The sequence below is a fragment of the Jaculus jaculus genome, chromosome 17 (genome assembly GCF_020740685.1).
Source record: "Jaculus jaculus isolate mJacJac1 chromosome 17, mJacJac1.mat.Y.cur, whole genome shotgun sequence".
NCBI lineage: Eukaryota > Metazoa > Chordata > Mammalia > Rodentia > Dipodidae > Jaculus > Jaculus jaculus.
Window position 1 is genome coordinate 32,786,908 of NC_059118.1, and position 20,843 is coordinate 32,807,750.

Sequence of the window (20,843 nt, forward strand, 5' to 3'; positions counted from 1 at the left end):
GGTTATACCTTTTAGTCTACTATCTAGGAGGAAGGTTTCTATGGTATCAGTTCATTTTGGCTTTAGTTTTGTGTGTATCTTTCACTGCCCTCCCATTTCCCTGCCCCTTAATCCTAAAATCTTACCAACCAAAGCTAACTTCCATTAAAATTTTGTTAGATGCTCATGTAGTTAAGTTACATATATGTGTCTATGTTCAATTTAACATTAGACATCCTATGTTGTAACCTATTTCTCTACCAAGTATCCTACTTTCTTATTAACGTATGTAATAAAGTGGTGGTTTATAGTTTAGAAATTGTGATTTCTTTAACTTAGCTTATAAGACCTTGTAATTGTAGTGCTCTACACTAATTATATTTGTCCTCCTGCTCTTTGCCCACTCTTTTCTTGACCAGGTTAATATACAATTATGTAATTAACTAATACCAAAGGAATGCTCTGTTTACCTTTCAGTCAGAGTAATTAACATGGTATATAGGCTCTGAGCCAATGACTCTATTTTAATGGTTTCTTGTTTTACAAATAGAGTAGACGTTTCCCAAGAGACATTTCAAGTGCTTTGTTAGCATACAATTTCTGCTATAAAATGCACATATTTTAAAATGGTAAAACTGTTTTGACATACAGGTGTTTGCTTAGGTGCCTAAGCTTGCTTACTAGTCAAGTAACACACACTTGGTTTCATAACAGAGAAGATTATTCAAAATCCCAGTTGAGTAATATTAGAATTACTACATATAATGGACCTTCAAGGTCACTCTGGAAAATCAGAGGTTATGAATTCTAAATGTAGGAATAAAATGAAAGACCTAGCTTATCATTTGCATATGACTTTGTCAATATTTTTGTCTAGATTTTTGTCTGTTTTTTTTTTTGTTTTTGTTTGTCGAGGTAGGGTCTCACTCTAGCCCAGGCTGACCTGGAATTCACTATGTAGTCTCAGGCTGGCCTTGAACTCATGGCAATCCTCTACCTCTGCCTCCCAAGTGCTGGGATTAAAGGCATGTGCCACCATGCCCAGCTATATGCACCCAATTTTGTCTATCTAGATTTTTTTTTATCTTTTCACAATTTTTATCAACATTTTCCATGATTATAAAAAACATCCCATGGTAATGCCCCCCCCATATCTAGATTTTTAATAGAATATTTGTTTAACTTAGTTCCTAGCTCTAAGTAACTGGTAATTTTATTCATTGTTGCCTTTTGTTGCTTGAGCTCAGTTTTTCTTGCATAGTAACTCTGAACTTTGTACCTAGTGGATCTCAGATTCATTCTTGTGTGACAAGTCTCCATAAAATAGAGAAGGTGAGTCAGAGTAGATTCTTTGAAGGAATGCCTGAAAGGGACTCTGAAGAGAAACAGTGATTACATAATCAACTTTCCTACCTCTGATAAGACCACTCACTTCATCAGCCCCTGACATCCCACTTGACACTGTGGGAATTTGTCTTGTTAGCATGGTGGAGGTAATGGAGCATTAATTCATAACCATTTAGAATTGCTCATCAGCGATGGAAGAGAAGTGATAAGTGCTACCAAATAGCTATTACTTTACCTCTATTCTTCCATCAGTGCTCTTGGCCATATGTTCATCTTTTTTATTCTTCCCTTTGGATTTTAAGCTTCTTGTAGATAGCAGTAGACATCAGTAGATTCCAACCCTTTCCCCAAAGCATAGTAGATTAAATAAATCTTTATTAGTTGATAGAAGTAAATGTTAAATTGAATGTTACTGCCCTTTATTGTAGTTTTTCACAATTGTATATGATTTCTGTCTTTTTATGAAACTGTTTCTGTTCTGTACCCTAGTTTGTCTTTTATGAAAAAAAGCATCCTACATTGAGATTTTTTTAAAATTTTCCTAAAAAGTGCTATATTTTCTATTAAAAAAAGTGTATGGAAATAGAAATACACGAATATTTATTAAAGTGGGCATAAAGTTCTTAAATCTGGATTTCATGTTTGATACAAGCATTACTGTTTTCTTTCAGAACTTTGGTCTGTACTGTTGGTTAGTAGTCACTTAAGTACTCTGTGAGCAAAGCCATATTACTAGTGGTTAGTGAATTAGGAAATGCTCATACCATTTGAAAAGTACATACTTGAATATTTTGACAGCAAAATAGACTGTTCAGTTTGTAATTTTTTTTGTCATAGGGTAAAGTTCACCTTGAATTAAAACTGAATGAACTGATAACAGAGAATGGAACTGTGTGCCAGCAACTTGTTGTACAGTAAGCATCTTTCTTTTACCAAAATCAACTAGAAATAATACTTCACTTTATGTTCTTAAACCAACTTATGTTAAGTATTTTAGAAACTTCAAAACGGAAACACTAATATAGCAAGCATCCTTTTAGTAAATTGATATCCAATTTATTTTTTCTAGTCTGCTCAGGTTATGATAAATCATTAATTTAATTTTTATTGAATATGGGTTAAATGAAATGGCATATGGACATTAAGGTATGATTCAGTCACAGGATTTCTAAAGTACTTGAAAGTGGAAACACTCAGTACCACATAAGACTTTAGAGATGGGCTCAACCTAAATGCCCACTCTGAGATTGTTGGTATTGATTCTCATGTACTGTGAATTCCTTTTACCTCTTTCACCTTTAGGTCATTCTTTTCTGACTGCACTGCAAGTCTCCTGTTCTGGCCTAATTTCCTACGTCTCCCTTCCCCTCCAGGTTTTTACTCTTAAGTTATCAACAAGCCACAATAGACCCTTCATCTGAATGCTTTCTGTGCCTTACCTCAATTGATACCTGAATATCCCCTAAGGTTTTGAAGTAGTGTAGCCACATACTTCAGGGCAGGGAAGTGGAATAGATGTTATTCTATTACTGCTCCAAACTGTGGCTTGCTCTGTTTTTTTAAGTTATTAAATTATTAAGTTTATTTAGGGGGAAATAGCAAATTGTGGGGTTTATTTAAGAGATTGGGATCTAAGAAGGAAAGCTAGAACAGAGCCATAAACATGTGGGAAGTAGGAAACATGCTGTCATGTGGAAACACTGCATAATTTATAAAAGATTCCTTTTAAGAAATTTTGAGGTTTTTAGAGAAAGCCTGGACTAGAGCCTCAAACACATGAAGGGGAGTTCCAAAAGGTCATTTAAGAGAAACCAAGTTTTTGCTTTGAAAGAAAGATTAAAGTTGCAAACACGTGGAAGGTAGTTAAAGTTCATTTAAGAGAAACTAAGGCTTTTAAGGAGGAATTAGAGTAAAGCCACAAGCATGTGGAGAGTAAAATCTAGGATCTTGTGAAGGGAGACTTAGGAGGAACCCACATGGCATCTGCCATGTGCTTCCCTGTGGAGGGAAGTTATGAGGACAAACAATGAGACCTGAGGAAAAGTGAGAGGGCAGATACCAAAGCAGAAGCCTAGAAATTCAGAGAAGTGAGTAATGAAGAGAGTTAAACTCAGGATTATCCTTAGTTTAAAGAAATTACCCAGGTAGCAGGCCTAGAGTTGGTGAGAGCACCCACATGGTAGATCTGGAGTGTAAGGAAATATGCATGTGGTTCATTCCAAGACCAGAGGAAAATCACACATGTAATCAAAGTGAAAAGTTACACCAAGCTATAAAGCAAGAGGCAAGCAGAAAAGTTCAGATAAGAAACAGTGCTATGCTCTCCCACCCCAACCCAGCCAGGCTGGCAGGGGGTAGAGGCCAGACTCTCGTGTGTCCAAGCAGCACAGGGTAAAAGCCAGGGAGACGCTTATGGACCGAGGGACGCTGCAAGAGAGAGCTAGCTGTACCTTTCCCTCTTAATTGTGAATACCCTTGCTCCTTCAAGGCATTGACTTTCTATATGGAGGGGGGGAGGAAATACACACACACATATGCACTGTTTTTTGGGTTTTCTTTCCTTTTATCAACTGTTCCAATGATACATAAAAAAATAAAAAGAGGGGCTTGAGAGTTGGCTTAGTGGCGAAGGCATTTGCCTGCAAAGCCAAAGGACCCAGGTTCCATTCCACAGGATGCATATAAGCCAGATGCACAAGGGGCACATGCATCTGGAGTTCTTTGCAGTGGGTAGAAGCCCTGGTGTGTCTGTTCTCTCTGTCTCTCTTCTTTCTATCTCTCTCTGCTTGCAAATAAAATAAGTAAAAATAAAAAGAGACCAACTGATTCTTATATACAACAATATGGACTAATCTCTAAAGCAGTTGGCTAGTTAAGGTATTTTGGGAAGGCCAGAGAGATGGCTTAGCATTTAAGGCACTTGCCTGCAAAACCAAAGAACCCAGCTTCAGTTCCTCAGGACACACAGATGTATCTGGAGTTTGTTTGCAGTGGCTGGATGCCCTGGCATGCCTGTTCTCCCCACTTTGCCTCTCTCTGCCTCTTTCTCACAAATAAATAAATAAAAGATTTTTTTTCCTCCTAAGACAGGTTCCAGTCCAAGGTTTAGTTGGCATGTCTCTTTAATCTCTCTTAACCTGGAATAAACGTTAGTTTTTCTCAGTCTTTCAGTACTGACACTATTTAATGTACACAATAAAAGTAAGGCGCTCTTGTTTGCTTATTCATTTCTGTAGCGTTTTTCAACCTGGGCTTACCTACTAAAAGTGGTTCAAGATTGGTTTGGGACGCTTCCCTCCTAGACAGAAAATACATCAGAGACAGCATGCTCCCTCCTGCTACTCCCTCGTCTGCTTGTATTTGGTTATCATAGTCATTTGAAATACAGTTGTTTGGATTGTTTTGTTTGCATTATGTTGTAGGTTTCTCCCTCAGTATTTATTGGTTTAGTTTGATTATTGAATATGTGGAATATCAGCATGATTTTAAAGTTATTCCAAAAGCCATTTCTCAGAAGTGTGGTCCAGTCCTTCCTTTCCTGTACTAAATAACCACAATCTGACTAATTTCTGTTCAGTTTTTGCCTTTTCCAAAATGACATTTGAATGGAATCATAAAATATATAGTCTTTTCTATCTAGCTTCTTTTACTTAGTATGCTGCTCTTATCCACATTGTTACGATAATAGTTACTTTTTTTTTTTTTAAGGCAAGCCCAACAGACTGGCCCCCCTTTTTTTAATTCGTTTTTATTTTTACTTATTTATTTGAGAGCAACAAACAGAAAGAGGCAGATAGAGAGAGAATGGGAGCACCAGGGCCTCCAGACAGTGCAAATGAACTCCAGACATGGGCACCCCCTTGTGCATCTGGCTAATGTGGGTCCTGGGGAATGGAGTCTCGAACTGGGGTCCTTAGGCTTCACAGGCAAGCCCTTAACCACTAAGCCATCTCTCCAGCCCTGGCCTTTGTTTTTGAGATAATTGGCGCACCAGGGCTCAGCCACTACAGTCAGATTCCAGATGCATGTCCCACCTTGTGTGCATGTGCGACCTTACACTTGCATCACCTTATGCATTTGGCTTACGTGGGATCTGAAGAGTTGAACATGGGTCCTTGGGCTTTGCTGGCAAGTGCCGTAGCTGCTAAGCCATCTCTCCTGCCCAGTTAACTTTTTTTTTAATGTGTTGGTGGGTTTTTGTTTTTGTTTGTTTGTTTCTGGTGCTGAATATTGAGTCCAGGCTGGTGCATGATACACAAGCAGTCTAGGTTGAGCTGTGCTCCAGCCCATTATTTGGGTCATAACTTGGTAGATACCTATTATCCTAACTTTATAGATAACAAGACCAATGCACATACCATTTAAATAAGCCCAAGTGTTCACACACTTAAGTTTAGATCCTGGATGTAAACTTTGGTGAGATGCTTTGAAGTTTTGTTTTTTTTTAAGATTATGAATTTAGGGCTGGAGAGGTGACTTGGCAGTTAAAGCACTTGCCTGCAGAGCCTAAGGACCTAGGTTCAATTCTCCAGTACCCACATAAGCCCGGCACACAAGGTGGCACATGTGTCTATAGTTTGTTTGCAGTAGCTAGAGGCCCTGGCATGCCCATTCTCTCTCTGTCTCTCTCACTCACAAATAAATAATAATTTTTTAAGTTTATGAATTTACAAGAAGTTGTAAAGATAGTACAGTGGGGTCGTGTATGCCCTTCACTCAACAGTTACATGTATGGGCTGGAGAGATGGCTTAGCGGTTAAGGCATTTGCCTGTGAAGCCTAAGGACTTAGGTTCTGTTCCCCAGTACCCACGTAAGCCAGGTGCACAAGATAACATGCATTTGGAGTTAGCTCGCATTTGCTAGAGGCCCTGGCACACCTTATTCTCTCTTTCTCTATCTGGCTCTCTTGTGCACATTCTCTCTTTTTCTCTCTCTCTCTCTGTCTGTCTTTCAAATTAATTATTTAAAAATTAAAAACAGTTACATGTTAATAATTCTAGAAATTTACATTGGTACATTGTTTTTATACAGTAACATATCACTTACACCACGTACATAGATTGAGGTAACCATCATCTCAATTAAGATACAGAAACATTATGTCTGGTTTTTAAATTTAAAAAAAAAATTTTTTTGAGGTAGGGTCTCACTCTAGCCCAGGTTGACCTGGAATTCACTGTGGTGGTCTCAGGCTGGCCTTCAGCTCACAGCAATCCTCTTACCTCTGCGTCCCAAGTGTTGGCATTAGAGGTGTGTTCCCCATGCCTGGCTGTTGTATCTTCTTGTAGCGCTCTCATGCTACCTCTTTATAGTCCTGCCCTTCTCTCCACCATCCACCGCCCTTTCCAACTCTCTCTCTCTGTCTCCATATTTATAATCTTGTCATTCAAAAATGATGTGGGGCCTAGAAATGTAGCTCACTGGCCCTAGGTTTGCTCCTCAGCAACCCTTCTGTCCATCTCTCTCTCCTTCCTCCCCTCTTTTCTCTCTCTCTCTCTCTCTTTTTCTTAACTACAGGAAGTTTTTTCCCTGCTCAAATTCATCTTAATTGTGTTATTTCTTGTAGACAGGCTGTAGTTACTTAAAAATTTGTTTTGGTCACTCTTTGTCTTCTATTTGTTGAATTTTTACATTTACTTTTGAGGTAATTATCAATATGTTAGGCTTAAATCTGTCTTGTTCCTATTTGCTACCTGTTTTCTGTTTTTCTCTTGGACATATTTTATAATTCCTTTTTCATTTATCATCTCTGTCTGTAGTATATTTCTTTGTAAAGATTCATTTTTAGTGATTGTTTTTGATATTATGTTATAGTACATAACTTATTGTAACCTGCTGATATCATTTTACCAATTAAAGTTTAAAAATTGTTCCTTTTATATATTCTCTTACTCTTCCTCATTTGTAATATATTTTCTCTATTTCTCTTAAATATTTTCTGTGCATCCATGGAGAACCACATTAATGTTACAATTTTTGTTTTGCTTCAGCCAGCTATATTGATTTAGAAAAGAGAAGGAAAGCATAAGTATATTGTATTTTCCCATATTTTTGCTCTGTCCATATTTTTTTCCTTTTTTTCTTTCCTAGTATTTTGGCATCCCTTCTTTTGTCATTATGTTTAGAGAATTTCCTCTTATAATTTTTCTTGGGTAGATCTACTAGTGGTGCATGTTTTAGTTTTGTTGACTTTTTAACCTAATTTTCTCTTCATTTCTAAAAGATATTTACACTAAATGTAGAATTCTCAGTTGACTATTTTTCTTTGATTCCATGATTTCTAATGAGAAATCCATTGACTTTTACATTGATTTGGTAATGTATCATTTCTCTCTGGATGATTTCAATTTTTCTTTGCATTTAATTTTTTTCTGTGTTTTAGTTTAGTGATGATGGATTTCAGAATAAATTTCTTTGGATTTTCTTTTCTTTTCTTTTTTTTTTAAATTTTTATTAACATTTTCCATGATTATAAAATATATCCCATGGTAATTCCCTCCCTCCCCACTCCCACACTTTCCCATTTGAAATTCCATTCTCCATCATATTACCTCCCCATTACAATCATTCTAATTACATATATACAATATGAACCTATTAAGTATCCTCCCCCCTTCCTTTCTCTACCCTTTATGTCTCCTTTTTAACTTACTGGCCTCTGCTACTAAGTATTGTCATTCTCACGCAGAAGCCCAGTCATCTGTAGCTAGGATCCACATATGAGAGAGAACATGTGGCGCTTGGCTTTCTGGGTCTGGGTTACCTTACTTAGTATAATACTTTCCAGGTCCATCCATTTTTCTGCAAATTTCATAACTTCATTTTTCTTTACCGCTGAGTAGAACTCCATTGTATAAATGTCCCACATCTTCATTATCCACTCATCTGTTGAGGGACATCTAGGCTGGTTCCATTTCCCAGCTATTATAAATTGAGCAGCAATAAACATGGTTGAGCACGTACTTCTAAGGAAATGTGATGAGTCTTTTGGATATATGCCTAGGAGTGCTATAACTGGGTCATATGGTAGATCAATCTCTAGCTGTTTTAGGAACCTCCACACTGTTTTCCACAATGGCTGGACCAGATTGCATTCCCACCAGCAGTGCAGAAGGGTTCCTTTTTTTCCACATCCCCGCCAACATTTATGATCATTTGTTTTCATGATGGTGGCCAATCTGACAGGAGTGAGATGGAATCTCAATGTAGTTTTAATCTGCATTTCCCTGATGACTAGTGACGTAGAACTTTTTTTTAGATGCTTATATGCCATTCGTATTTCTTCCTTTGAGAACTCTCTATTTAGCTCCATAGCCCATTTTTTGATTGGCTTGTTTGATTCCTTATTATTTAACTTTTTGAGTTCTTTGTATATCCTAGATATTAATCCTTTATCAGATATATAGCTGGCGAAGATTTTTTCCCATTCTGTAGGTTGCCTCTTTGCTTTTTTCACTGTGTCCTTTGCGGTGCAAAATCTTTGTAATTTCATTAGGTCCCAGTGGTTAATCTGTGGCTTTATTGCCTGAGCAATTGGGGTTGTATTCAGAAAGTCTTTGCCAAGACCAATATGTTGAAGGGTTTCCCCTACTTTTTCCTCTAGCAGTTTCAGAGTTTTAGGTCTGATGTTAAGGTCTTTAATCCATTTGGACTTAATTCTTGTGCATGGCGAGAGAGAAGAATCTATTTTCATCCTTCTGCAGATATATATCCAGTTTTCAAAACACCATTTGCTGAAGAGGCTGTCTCTTCTCCAATGAGTATTTTTGGCATTTTTATCGAATATCAGGTGGCTATAGCTACTTGGGCTTACATCTGGGTCCTCTATTCTGTTCCACTGATCTACATGTCTGTTTTTGTGCCAGTACCATGCTGTTTTTGTTACTATGGCTCTGTAGTATAGGTTAAAATCAGGTATGGTGATACCACCAACCTCTTTTTTTGTTGCTCAGTATTATTTTAGATATTCGAGGTTTTTTGTGATTCCAAATGAATTTTTGGATTGTTTTTTTCTATTTCCATGAAGAAAGCCTTTGGAATTTTGATAGGGATTGCATCAAATGTGTAGATTGCTTTAGGTAAGATTGCCATTTTCACAATATTGATTCTTCCAATCCAGGAACAAGGGATGTTTCTCCACTTTCTAGTGTCTTCTGCAATTTCTCGCTTGAGTGGTTTAAAGTTCTCATTGTAGAGATTCTTTACTTCCTTGGTTAGGTTTATTCCAAGGTACTTTATTTTTTTTGATGCAATTGTGAATGGGAGTGATTTTCTGATTTCATCCTGTGTGTGTTTGTTGTTAGCATATATGAAGGCTACTGATTTCTGTGTATTTATTTTGTATTCTGCTACATTGCTGTAGGTTTTGATCAGCTCTAACAGCTTGCTAGTAGAGTCTTTAGGGTCCTTTATGTATAGAATCATGTCATCTGCAAATAATGATAACTTGATTTCTTCCTTTCCAATTTGTATCCTTTTTATGTGTGTCTCTTGCCTTATTGCTATGGCTAAGACTTCCAAAACTATATTAAATAAAAGTGGGGACAGTGGACACCCTTGTCTTGTTCCTGATTTTAGTGGAAAAGCTTCCAGTTTTTCCCCATTTAGTAATATGTTGGCTGTAGGCTTGTCATAAATAGCCTTTATTATATTGAGATATGTTCCTTCTATTCCCAGTCTCTGTAGGACTTTTATCATGAAGGGATGTTGGATTTTGTCAAATGCTTTCTCTGCGTCTAATGAGATGATCATGTGATTTTTGTCCTTCAACCCGTTTATGTAATGTATTACATTTATAGATTTGCGTATGTTGAACCATCCCTGCATCTCTGGGATAAAGCCTACTTGGTCAGGGTGAATGATCTTTTTGATATATTCTTGTATTCTGTTTGCCAATATTTTGTTGAGAATTTTTGCATCTATGTTCATGAGGGAGATTGGTCTGTCATTTTCTTTTTTTGTTCTATCTTTGCCTGGTTTTGGTATCAGGGTGATGCTGGCCTCATAGAAGGAGTTTGGTAGAATTCCTTTTTCTATTTCCTGGAAAAGCTTAAGAAGCAATGGTGTTAGCTCTTCCTTAAAAGTCTGGTAAAATTCAGCAGTGAATCCGTCCGGGCCTGGGCTTTTTTTAGTTGGGAGATTATTGATAACTGTTCGGATCTCCATGTTTGTTATAGGTCTATTTAAGTGATTAATCTCATTTTGATTTAATTTAGGTAGGTCATATAGATCAAGGAAATCATCCATTTCTTTCAGATTTTCATACTTTGTGAAGTATATGCTTTTATAGTATGTCCCTATGATTTTTTGAATTTCTCTGGAATCTGTTGTGATGTTACCTTGTTCATCTCTGATTTTATTAATTTGTGTCTCTTCTCTCTTTCTTTTGGTCAGATTTGCTAAAGGTTTATCAATCTTGTTTATCCTTTCAGAGAACCAAGTCGTTGTTTCATTAATTCTTTGGATTGTTCTTTTTGTTTCTATATCATTAATTTCTGCCCTAATCTTTATTATTTCTTCCCGTCTACTGATTTTTGGTTTGCCTTGTTCTTCTTTTTCCAAGGCTTTAAGGCGAAGCATTAGGTCGTTTACTTGCGACCTTTCTAATTTCTTAATATAGGCACTCAAGGCTATAAATTTACCTCTTAGAACTGCCTTCATTGTGTCCCAGAGATTTTGGTATGTTGTGTTCTCATTATCATTTGACTCTATAAATTTTTTGATTTCCTTTTTGATTTCTTCATTGACCCATTCATCATTTAGTAGTGTATTGTTTAGTTTCCATGATTTTGTGTATGCTCTATAGCCTTTCTTGCTACTGATTTGTAGTTTAATTCCATTGTGGTCCGATAGAATGCAAGGAATTATTTCAATTTTCCTGAATTTGTTAAGATTTGCTTTGTGTCCTAATATATGGTCTATTTTAGAGAATGTTCCATGTACTGCTGAAAAGAATGTATATTCTGCAGCCTTTGGATGAAATGTCCTGTATATATCTGTTAAGTCCATTCCTTCTATGACCTCATTTAGTCCAGATGCCTCTCTGTTTATTCTTTCCCGGGATGACCTGTCAATTGATGAGAGTGGGGTGTTAAAGTCACCCACCACCACTGTGTTTGGTGTTATCTGTGACCTTAGTTCTAATAGTGTTTGTTTGACGAATTTGGGAGCCCCCATGTTAGGTGCATATATGTTTAGGATTGTAATGTCCTCCTGTTGGAGTGTGCCCTTAATCAATGTAAAGTGACCTTCCTTATCTTTCTTGACTAACGTCGGACTAAAGTCTACCCTGTCTGATATTAGGATAGCAACCCCTGCTTGTTTTCTAGGCCCATTTGCTTGAAACACCATCTTCCAACCTTTCACCCTAAGATAATGTCTATCCTTGGTAGAAAGGTGAGTTTTCCCAAATGGCAGTTTTTCCACATCAAGATCATCGATACTCTCCAGAAACAATTTGGATTTTTCCTACTTCCAAAATGTTTATCAAATCCTGTATCTTACAGGCTTTTGAAACACATACAAAATAAGAAGTATTCCACTGAATGAAATATACCAAATGTCAGTAATAAGCGACACATTCCTTTGGGGAAATGGCTATTTAAAAAAATCCAGTCTGTATATGCAAATAAGCAAGGAAATTCAGTCTTTGTTTTCTTCTTTAAAAATCTGTTACTCCTAAAATATCATTCCACAATATTGGAAGTGAAGGACTAAAAAGGTCAGGAGAGGAATGGAAGGGTGGAGCACACACCATGAACACAAAGAAAATAAAATTGTACAAACTCAAGCAGTTTATAATAGACTAGGGTCATCACACTCCAAGACACCAAAGGCTGCTGAAGAATTTCACCATTCTGTAGGAGCTGGGGTCTGACTGCTGCTTGAAGACCAGCGAAGGAAGAGCAATTCACTGCCGCGGAGCAATCCCCCTTCCCACTCCAAATCCTGGCTTGTGTACCATGCCTCCCCGGGGAGGGCCTCGCATTCCACCGCCCAGCCCACCTCGAGGGCCTCCAGGCCCCCGCAGGCGGCTATCTCGCCGGTCTCCTTCCCTGGCAGCTCGAGTCTTCTTTTCTTCCACATTCAGCCGGACTTCACTTCTGAACATGATGGGCCTGTTGCTAAGAACCTTCTGAACAGGTTCAGAATCATCAAACACAACAAAGCCGAAGTTGGGTAACTTCCCACCACTGTTGATGCGGAGTTCCACCACATTCCCATAATTTTGAAAAAAGTCCTTCAGTTCTGACTTGTCCACTTCGTGTGGCAGGTTGCCAATGAAGAGCTGGTGACTGTCAGGGTGTCTCACAATTCTTCGGGGTTCAACATCACCTTGCTCACCAGCCTCGCGGATTGGCCGCGGTCCCCGCTGAGGAGGAGCGCTGATCCGCTGCTCTCGCACTCTTTGGTCTCTCTGAGGCCTCTGCGGTGGAAGCTGAGATTCCGGCTTAGACTGTGGACGGGGCTGTGAAGCTGGCACTTTAACAACATGAGGTGGGATCCCAGTAACAGGAACAGCTCCACTGGGAGGAAGGTTCTTACTGGTCACAGAGGCCCAAGAAAATGTCCTCAAATCCTCCTGCACAGTCTGGGCCATGTCCGTTGGAGCTGGAGAGGAGCTCTTTTGGGCATCCTCGCGAGCCGGCTCTTCCAAGACCGGCTCGGCCTTCTCCTCCTGGACTTCAGGAGCAGGCTCTGGCTGTGCTTCTGGCTCAGGCTCAGGCTCTGGCTCTGGCTCAGCAACAGGCTCCTCTAAATGCTCCTCCAAGTCATTGCTGACAGTCTGATCATAGAAAGTTCCAGAATCGTCGGGCACCACTTCAGGTGTCTGCTGCCTCTCTTCAGCTTCTTCAACTTCTTCCTCAGATTCCTCTTGTGGCTCAGTGACAAAGCCACCAAAGACCTCGTCCTGGTACCTGAAGATGTCATTATGAACATAGAACTTGTTGGCCACAGAGCCCTCAGGACAAGGACAAAGGTCTGCATGAACCTCCGCAGCGCCTGGTTGTTGTTGGAGAGCAGGCTCATCACCTGGACCACCACACCATCATTGAGAGTAGCGTGAGCATCCACATGGCGAATCTTGGTATGCCAGTTGGTGAAGTTTTGCGACATCACTTTCCTATGGATTTCTTTCTGTCCATAGACTGCATCTGCTGGCTTTCCATTGGAATCCAATCCCCCAGGCACGTAAGAAGAGTTCTTTCCATAAAACCTATGCAGCATATCGGGGGCTTGGTTCAGCAGTGTGTAGTACTGCCTCACAAACTCCCACCCGACCAGCAGGGGACTAGGCTTCTCCATCACCATTGCTTTGGTCAATTCCACCTGCACGGCTGAGCGGGAGAGGAACAAGCTCGGCTCCACGGGGACAGAGGCTGCCAGGAACTCCCTCGCGCAAGTGCGTCCGCCTGGATTTTATTTTCTTCTTGGAGTTTATTCAGCTTCTTTGTTTCTATTACTACATTCAGAGAACTTTCTGTCTTTAGTTCTTCTGATACCTTAGCATCCCCACTGTCTTCTCACTGTGTTGAAGTCTACTACATGATAGATCTTTGGTCATAGTCCCGTAAGTCCCACAGGCTCTCTTCATTGTACCCCTGTCCACGTGTTGTTCATATTAGATAATTTCTGTTATTCTTCATTATAGTTCATTTTCTCTGTCCTCTCCATTTTCTGTTGAAGTTTTCAAATTTATATTTCTTTCTTTCTTGAGGCTTTTAATCATTTTGGTGAAGCTGTCTGCTTTCCATTTATTTCAAACATATTCCTATGGATCTGAGGGCAGTCTGGCTGCGACATCTGTCACCCCGTCGATCGCCAGGATTAATACGGCTGATCTGGCTGGCTAGGCGGGTGTCCCCTTCCTCCCCCACCGCTCCATGTGCATCCCTCCCAAAGCTGCGCTCAGACTAAGAGGATGACCTTCCCCAAATAGAGGAGGACCCATCTTTGGTCAAGGGTATACCAGTAGCTGTGTTTCCCTGCTAGAACCTCCAAACAAGTTCTCCAATATATTCCTAATTGCTTGCTGAATCTTTGATTTTCTGAGATAAGGTCTTGTTATGTAGCCCAGGCTAGCTTCAGACTCAACATTCTCATTCCTCAGTCTCCTGAATGCTGGGATTACGTGTGTGCGCCATCATTCCTAACTCATAGCTGCTCTTACATCCTTGTTAGATAATCCCAACATCCATTATATCGTCTTGGTGTTGACATCCTCTGATTGTATTTTCTCATTTAGGTTGAGATTTTTCTGGTTCTTGGTAGAAAGAATACAGATGATCCCCAACTTAAATTGACACAATTTTTCAGCATATTCATAAAGCAATATGCATTCAGTAAAAAGCATACTTTGTTTTCTGGATTGGTGATATGCATTAGAGTACTCTCTTGAGATATCACCTCATGATTTTCTGTGCTGCTCACAATCACAATACTCTGCAGTGTACCTTGTTTTCCCCAGCTCTGCTCTTTGAAAGATTGGGTCTATCAAATGCATTTTAAACTCGGTAATTTTAGGGGCTGAGAAGATAACTTAGATGATCTACTCCATCCTGTCTTATACATACAAACGAGCTCATTTACTTACTCATGAATAGTAGTCCATTGTATAGAATCTATACATCCACTGACCAGTTGATAGAGATTTGAGTTCTTCTTATTAAGAAGGAGTAGTTATAAAGAAAGCTGCTGTAAATGTTCATGGTCAGATCTTGAAGTAAACCATGCTGATCAGTATTTCCCTTTTTAAAAATATTTTATTCTTATTTACTTGTTTGAAAGAGAGAGAGAGAGAGAGGTACAGAAATAGGCAGGTAGAGCAAGAGAATGTGCACTCCAGGGCCTCCAGACCTGTAAACAAACTCCAGATGCATGTGCCCCCTTGTGCATCTGGCTTACGTGGGTTCTGGGGACTCGAACCAAGGTCCTTTGGCTTTGCAGGCAAGCGCCTTAACTGCTAAGCCATCTCTCCAGCCCAGTATTTCCCTTCTTAATCCAGTATGTCTACTGTTCATACTTCCTGGACTTGTAGCTTTGTAGAATTTGCTATTGATTTCTCAACTTCATAGTTGCTGTGTAGTTCATGATACTCTTAGTTCTTTGGTAATGCTGAAAGTGTGGTTTTAGCTGTTAGCTAAACTTTTCGTTTGCAGAGGTATTGTGTGAAGAGTTTTCCTATCCTACCAGTTACTGTTATCCTCTAGAGCTGGAAAGTCCCCCACTGCACTGTCTCTCTCTTTCTGTCTTTCTCTCCCTCTCTCTCTCTCCCTCCCTCCCTCGCCCCCCCCACACACACACACATACACACACACATTTGATTTTTTTTTAAGAGATTTTTTTTTAATTTATTTATTTATTTATTTATTTGAGAGAGACAGACACAGAGAGAAAGACAGATAGAGGGAGAGAGAGAGAATGGGCGAGCCAGGGCTTCCAGCCTCTGCAAACGAACTCCAGACGCGTGCGCCCCCTTGTGCATCTGGCTAACGTGGGACCTGGGGAACCAAGCCTCGAACCGGGGTCCTTAGGCTTCACAGGCAAGTGCTTAACCGCTAAGCCATCTCTCCAGCCCCACACACACATTTGAAAAAGACATAGGGGAAGAGAATGGGCACCCCAGGGCCTCTAGCTATTGCAAATGAACTCCAGACGCATGCATCACTTAGTGCATCTAGTTTTACATGGGTCCTGAGGAATAGAACCTGGGCTCTCAGGCTTTAGAAGAAAGCACTTTTAACCAATAAGCCATCTTTCCAGCCTAACTTTTTTGTTGTTGCTGTTTTGTTTTGTTTTTCGAAGTAGGCTCTCACTCTAGCCCAGACTGACCTGGAATTCATTGTGTAGTCTCAGGCTGGCCTCAAACTGAAGGCAATCCTCCTACCTCTGCCTCCTGGGTGTTGGGATTAAAGGCATACACCACCACTCCCAGCCAGCCCAACTTTTTAAAAAAATGCCTTTTTATTTATTTGCAAGGAGAGGGGAGTGAGGAGTACATTAGGGCCTCTTGCCACTGCAAATGAACACTAGATGCTTGTGCAACTTTTTGCATCTAGCTTATGTGGATATCTTGGGAATTGAACCTGGGCCTGCAAAGTGTCTGAGTCATCTTTCCCAGACCTCTACACCATTTTTTAGCTTCAGCAAGACACCCATTCATTTGTCTTCATCAGGTTATTATTGTTTGCACCTCTCTCTACATCTTTTTCCTTGACTTGTCACTGTAACTGTCTTCTTGCACTTTCCCTACTTTTCTTACTCTCCTATTTATCTGGGAGAAAATTGTGTGCTGGCTGTGTGTGTGTGTTCATATGCATAAGCACATGGAGGCCTGAGGACAACTCCGGTGCTATCCTCAGGAACACCGTCCACTTCCTTTGAGACGAGTTCTCTCATTGGCCTAGAGCTCATCAATTAGACTAGACTAGCCGGCGAGTGAGCCCCAGGGATCTCCTGTCTCCTCCCTGGCCCCGGGATTACACATGCATGCCATCATATCTAGTACTTACGTGAGAACTGACATTCAAATTTAGGGACTCGTGCTTCTGAAATAAGTACTTTACCACCTGAATTATCTCCCCAGCTCTATCTGAAAAAATCTTAACACAAGTATGTTCAAATTGTACCTAGATACTACTGTTTGGGGAAATCACATGGACTAATTTTCCTTTTCTTTTTGAAAAATAGTTTATTTATCTATTTGCAAGCGGGCACAACGCGGGGAGGGGGAGATTGGATACACCAGGGCCTCTAGTTGCTGCAAATGAACTTCAGATGCATGTCCCGCCTTGTATATCTGGCTTTACATAGGTACTGAGGAAATGAACCCAGGTCACTTGGCTTTGTAGGTAAGCACCTTAACCACTGAACCATCTCTCTCAGCCTGTCCTTTTCATTTAACATTTTTTAAATTATTTATTTATATAAGAGAGAGAGATTGGGCATGCCAGGGCCTCCAGCCACAGCAGAGGGCTCCAGATACATGTACTACCATGTGCATCTGGCTTACATGGGTACCAGGGTATTGAACCTGGGTCCTTAGGATTTGCAGGCAAGTGTTTAACCACAGAGTGATGGTTAATGGGTATAGTTTCAGCTGATAGGAGGGGGAATAATTTCTAATGTTCAATATATAGCATAATGAAATAACAATTTGAAAATTTCAGCATATCTAATAGGATTTTGAATGTTCTCAATGCAAAGAAATGATAAAAGTCTAGGTGATAGATATGCTAATCATCCTGATCAAATTATTACACATGTATACACGTATACTGTACCTACAGGTATGAAAGAGACTATGAAAACATGGAGCTAGATGCAGCATGGGGCTGCATGCTGCATCCTGGGCCAGAAAAGGACATTGGCTAAGTTTAAGTACAGTCTGTAGATTAGTTAGCATTATTAACATTAAATAGTTTAGTTTCTTGATTTCAGTATCCCCATTGGGTATACAGAATACTATATAATTTTACAAGTTTTTACAAGATGTTTGAAAGTCAGAAATAATACCAAAACTTAATGTCTGTATCTTGTGCATTCAAGCCTGTTATCTTGCGTTCTACTGTCAATGTCTGCTTTGGTGTCTTACAACATTGCAACTTTATAAGGCTGAATTTTTTCCTTTTTATATCTCAGGTCAGTCTAGCTGTTCCACACAGTCTTAACAAATCTTTCCACCTTGTTTTTTTCATACCAGACCTTGCATTTTTGATCTTTATCTTTTAATATTTTCTCTATCTCTGTGGGACATATAAAATACAATTTTTTTATTTATTCATTTTTATTCTTATTTTTTATTTTTTTTTTGAGAGCGACAGACACAGAGAGAAAGACAGATAGAGGGAGAGAGAGAATGGGCGCGCCAGGGCTTCCAGCCTCTGCAAACGAACTCCAGATGTGTGCGCCCCCTTGTGCATCTGGCTAACGTGGGACCTGGGGAACTGAGCCTTGAACCGGGGTCCTTAGGCTTCACAGGCAAGCGCTTAACTGCTAAGCCATCTCTCCAGCCCATAAAATACAATTTTTAAGTAGCCTTGTCTCAGTTTTACTTTCTACCATTTCCGCTGCTTTTTTTGTTGGTTTTTCTTGGTTCTTTTCCTTAGACAGTGTGAAGTCACTAGATATTTAGTATTTTTATCTAAACCTCAGTTAAGTTACATGGAAACAGTATGTGAATTACTTTTAAGCTTTGTCAGACAGATAAGAGCAGTCTCTATTGTAGGGCTAGCCAGAGATCCCAGAAGAAAATTGTAATTGGTGTGTCCTGTCTTAGCCTGTGCTGTCCTTGAATCTCAGAAATCTTAGAGTTTGACTTTTGATGCCCTGTTAAACAGAGATAAATCCTGTTACCATTTCCACCTTTGCTTGGCTGCGCACCTTTTGCGCTTCACCTGCATGAGAAGTATTGGATGCATCTCCGTGGCCTTCTTCTTTGGACAAAGAATACTTCTCTGAAGCACTCATAAGTTTCTCTTGGGCATTGGGAAATGAAGACCTTTAGACATTTAATTAACAAAGTCATAACTAGTAAGATATTTTGAGGAACAAATCCTTTAATCATGTTCTGTGTTTTTTATAAACACCAACTAATCCATAGAGTGGATTAGATGACCTTGGTTTCAACAGTCTAAATCATTTTATACAGAACGATGCAGAAGCTATTGTTAAGAATCAGCAGGAAGGGTTGGAGAGATGGCTTAACGGTTAAGGTACTTGCCTGCGAAGCCTAAGGACCCAGGTTCAATTCTCCAGGTCCCACATTAGCCTGATACACAAGGTGGTACATGCATCTGGAGTTCGTTTGCAGTGGCTGGAGGCCCTTGGAGCACCCATTCTCTCTCTCCCTCCCCCCCCCCCCCACTCTGTCTCAAATAAAATAGATTTTTAAGAAAAGAATTTATAAAAACATTTAAAAAAAAAAGAATCAGCAGGAAAAGCTACACAATTATGTGAAGATTGCTCTACATTTATGAATCAGATTTTAAGCAAAACCCACAACCGTTTCCTTCTGTCACTCACGCGGTAGCAGAGGATATGGTATCACAGGACTGGTGTGGCTTGTAGTTTCTCATTTAAGACTACACTGCTTTCCTTTCCTTTTTAGAAGCCATAGTGGTTTTGATGTATTATCAAACCACAAAATGTACCTTCTTGAGTATTGAGCAGGAGGAAATGTATAAATGTTGTTTAGTAGTCTTGAGTGCTGATTGTGGCATTCCCGTGTAGTCTTACTTGAAAATAAATATGTAAATGAGCAGTTGCATGCATACACATATTTGAGATAGTTGCAAAAGTGGGAAATGAGTATGTTAATAAATGCTTAGTGTGGAAATAAATAAAGATATATTTTAGCCTGGCCTGATGCTTCACACCTTTTTCAAATTATTTATTCATTTATTTGAGAGAATGAGGGAGGGAGAGAGAATGGGCACACCAGGGCCTATAGCCGCTGCAGATGAACTCCAGACATATGAGCCACCCTGTGCATCTAGTTTACATGGTTACTAGGGAATGAAATCTTGGTCCTTTGGCTTTGCAGACAAGTGCCTTAACCACCTGTGGTGCACGCCTTTCTCCCAGCACTCAAGAGGCTAAGGTAGGAAAATCACTATGAGTTCAAGGCTAGCCTGAGACTACGTAGTGAACTCCAGTTCAGCCTGGGCTAGAGTGAGACCTTACCTCAAAAAAAAACAAACAAAAAAAATTTTAAGAATACTGTTTTAGGATTGAGAGTGGAGGTTAGGAGTAGAACCCTTGCCTGGAGTACATGGAGTCAGAGCTCAATCCCTATCACTATGAGCAAAAAAAAGATAATTTTATGTTGTTCTCGGCTCTAATACCTTAAAATCTCTCTTATTCTACCATAGTATTAAGGCGTGTCATGGATTGCCTCTCATCAACGGACAAAGCTGTGATCCTTATGCAACAGTTTCTCTAGTGGGTCCTTCCAGGTAATGTTTGCTGAATCCTTACTGTGTTGTGAAGTTTAATGTTGGATTTAAGCATTGGAAATTTAAGAAAGGCTCTTAGAACAATGCTAAATGACTATGAGATAAAGTAATGAATGCTTTGAAAGAAGATTCTTTAGTTCTTTTATACATTTACAAACAACTGAGATCTGATTTTATAGAAAGAAATGGGATGTCATTTTAAATCTACCATGTGCTTAGGCTGTGGCAAAACTTAATTTGGCCTTTTCCATGCATCAGCTTTCCTGTTTTCAAATGTCCTCACTTTTATACAGGTAAAATCCTGTTTTAGTGAATGACAACTCTGAATAACAAGGCGGTTTTCATCTTGTTAGCAGAAAACGTCCTAGAACTAAAAACTGCTTTTTCTCATGAGACCTGTGTTCTATAGATTCTAAGCTCCTGGGTCAGCTGCTGAAGTGCTAGAGCATGGCAGTATTTCATAACAGTGATTTTAAGGATTTAGGATAATTTATGCAAAGTACTTTATGATATTTTTATCTTATAACTTCATTGTGGTTTCCTTAAGAGACTAGTCTGAA

The 20,843-nt window shown here is 39.5% G+C and overlaps 1 protein-coding gene and 1 pseudogene across 1 annotated transcript in view; one reads left to right on the forward strand and one right to left on the reverse strand.

Annotated features, from left to right (window-relative positions):
- Positions 1-20,843, forward strand: part of Rasa2 (RAS p21 protein activator 2) — a 158,197-nt gene that overhangs the window by 62,027 nt on the left and 75,327 nt on the right. The window contains exons 5-6 of the mRNA XM_045136517.1: positions 2,164-2,240; positions 20,200-20,283. Of these exons, the coding sequence (XP_044992452.1) occupies positions 2,164-2,240; positions 20,200-20,283 (161 nt within the window). The remainder of the gene's footprint in view (positions 1-2,163; positions 2,241-20,199; positions 20,284-20,843) is intronic.
- LOC123455553 lies at positions 11,836-13,711 on the reverse strand (annotated as a pseudogene).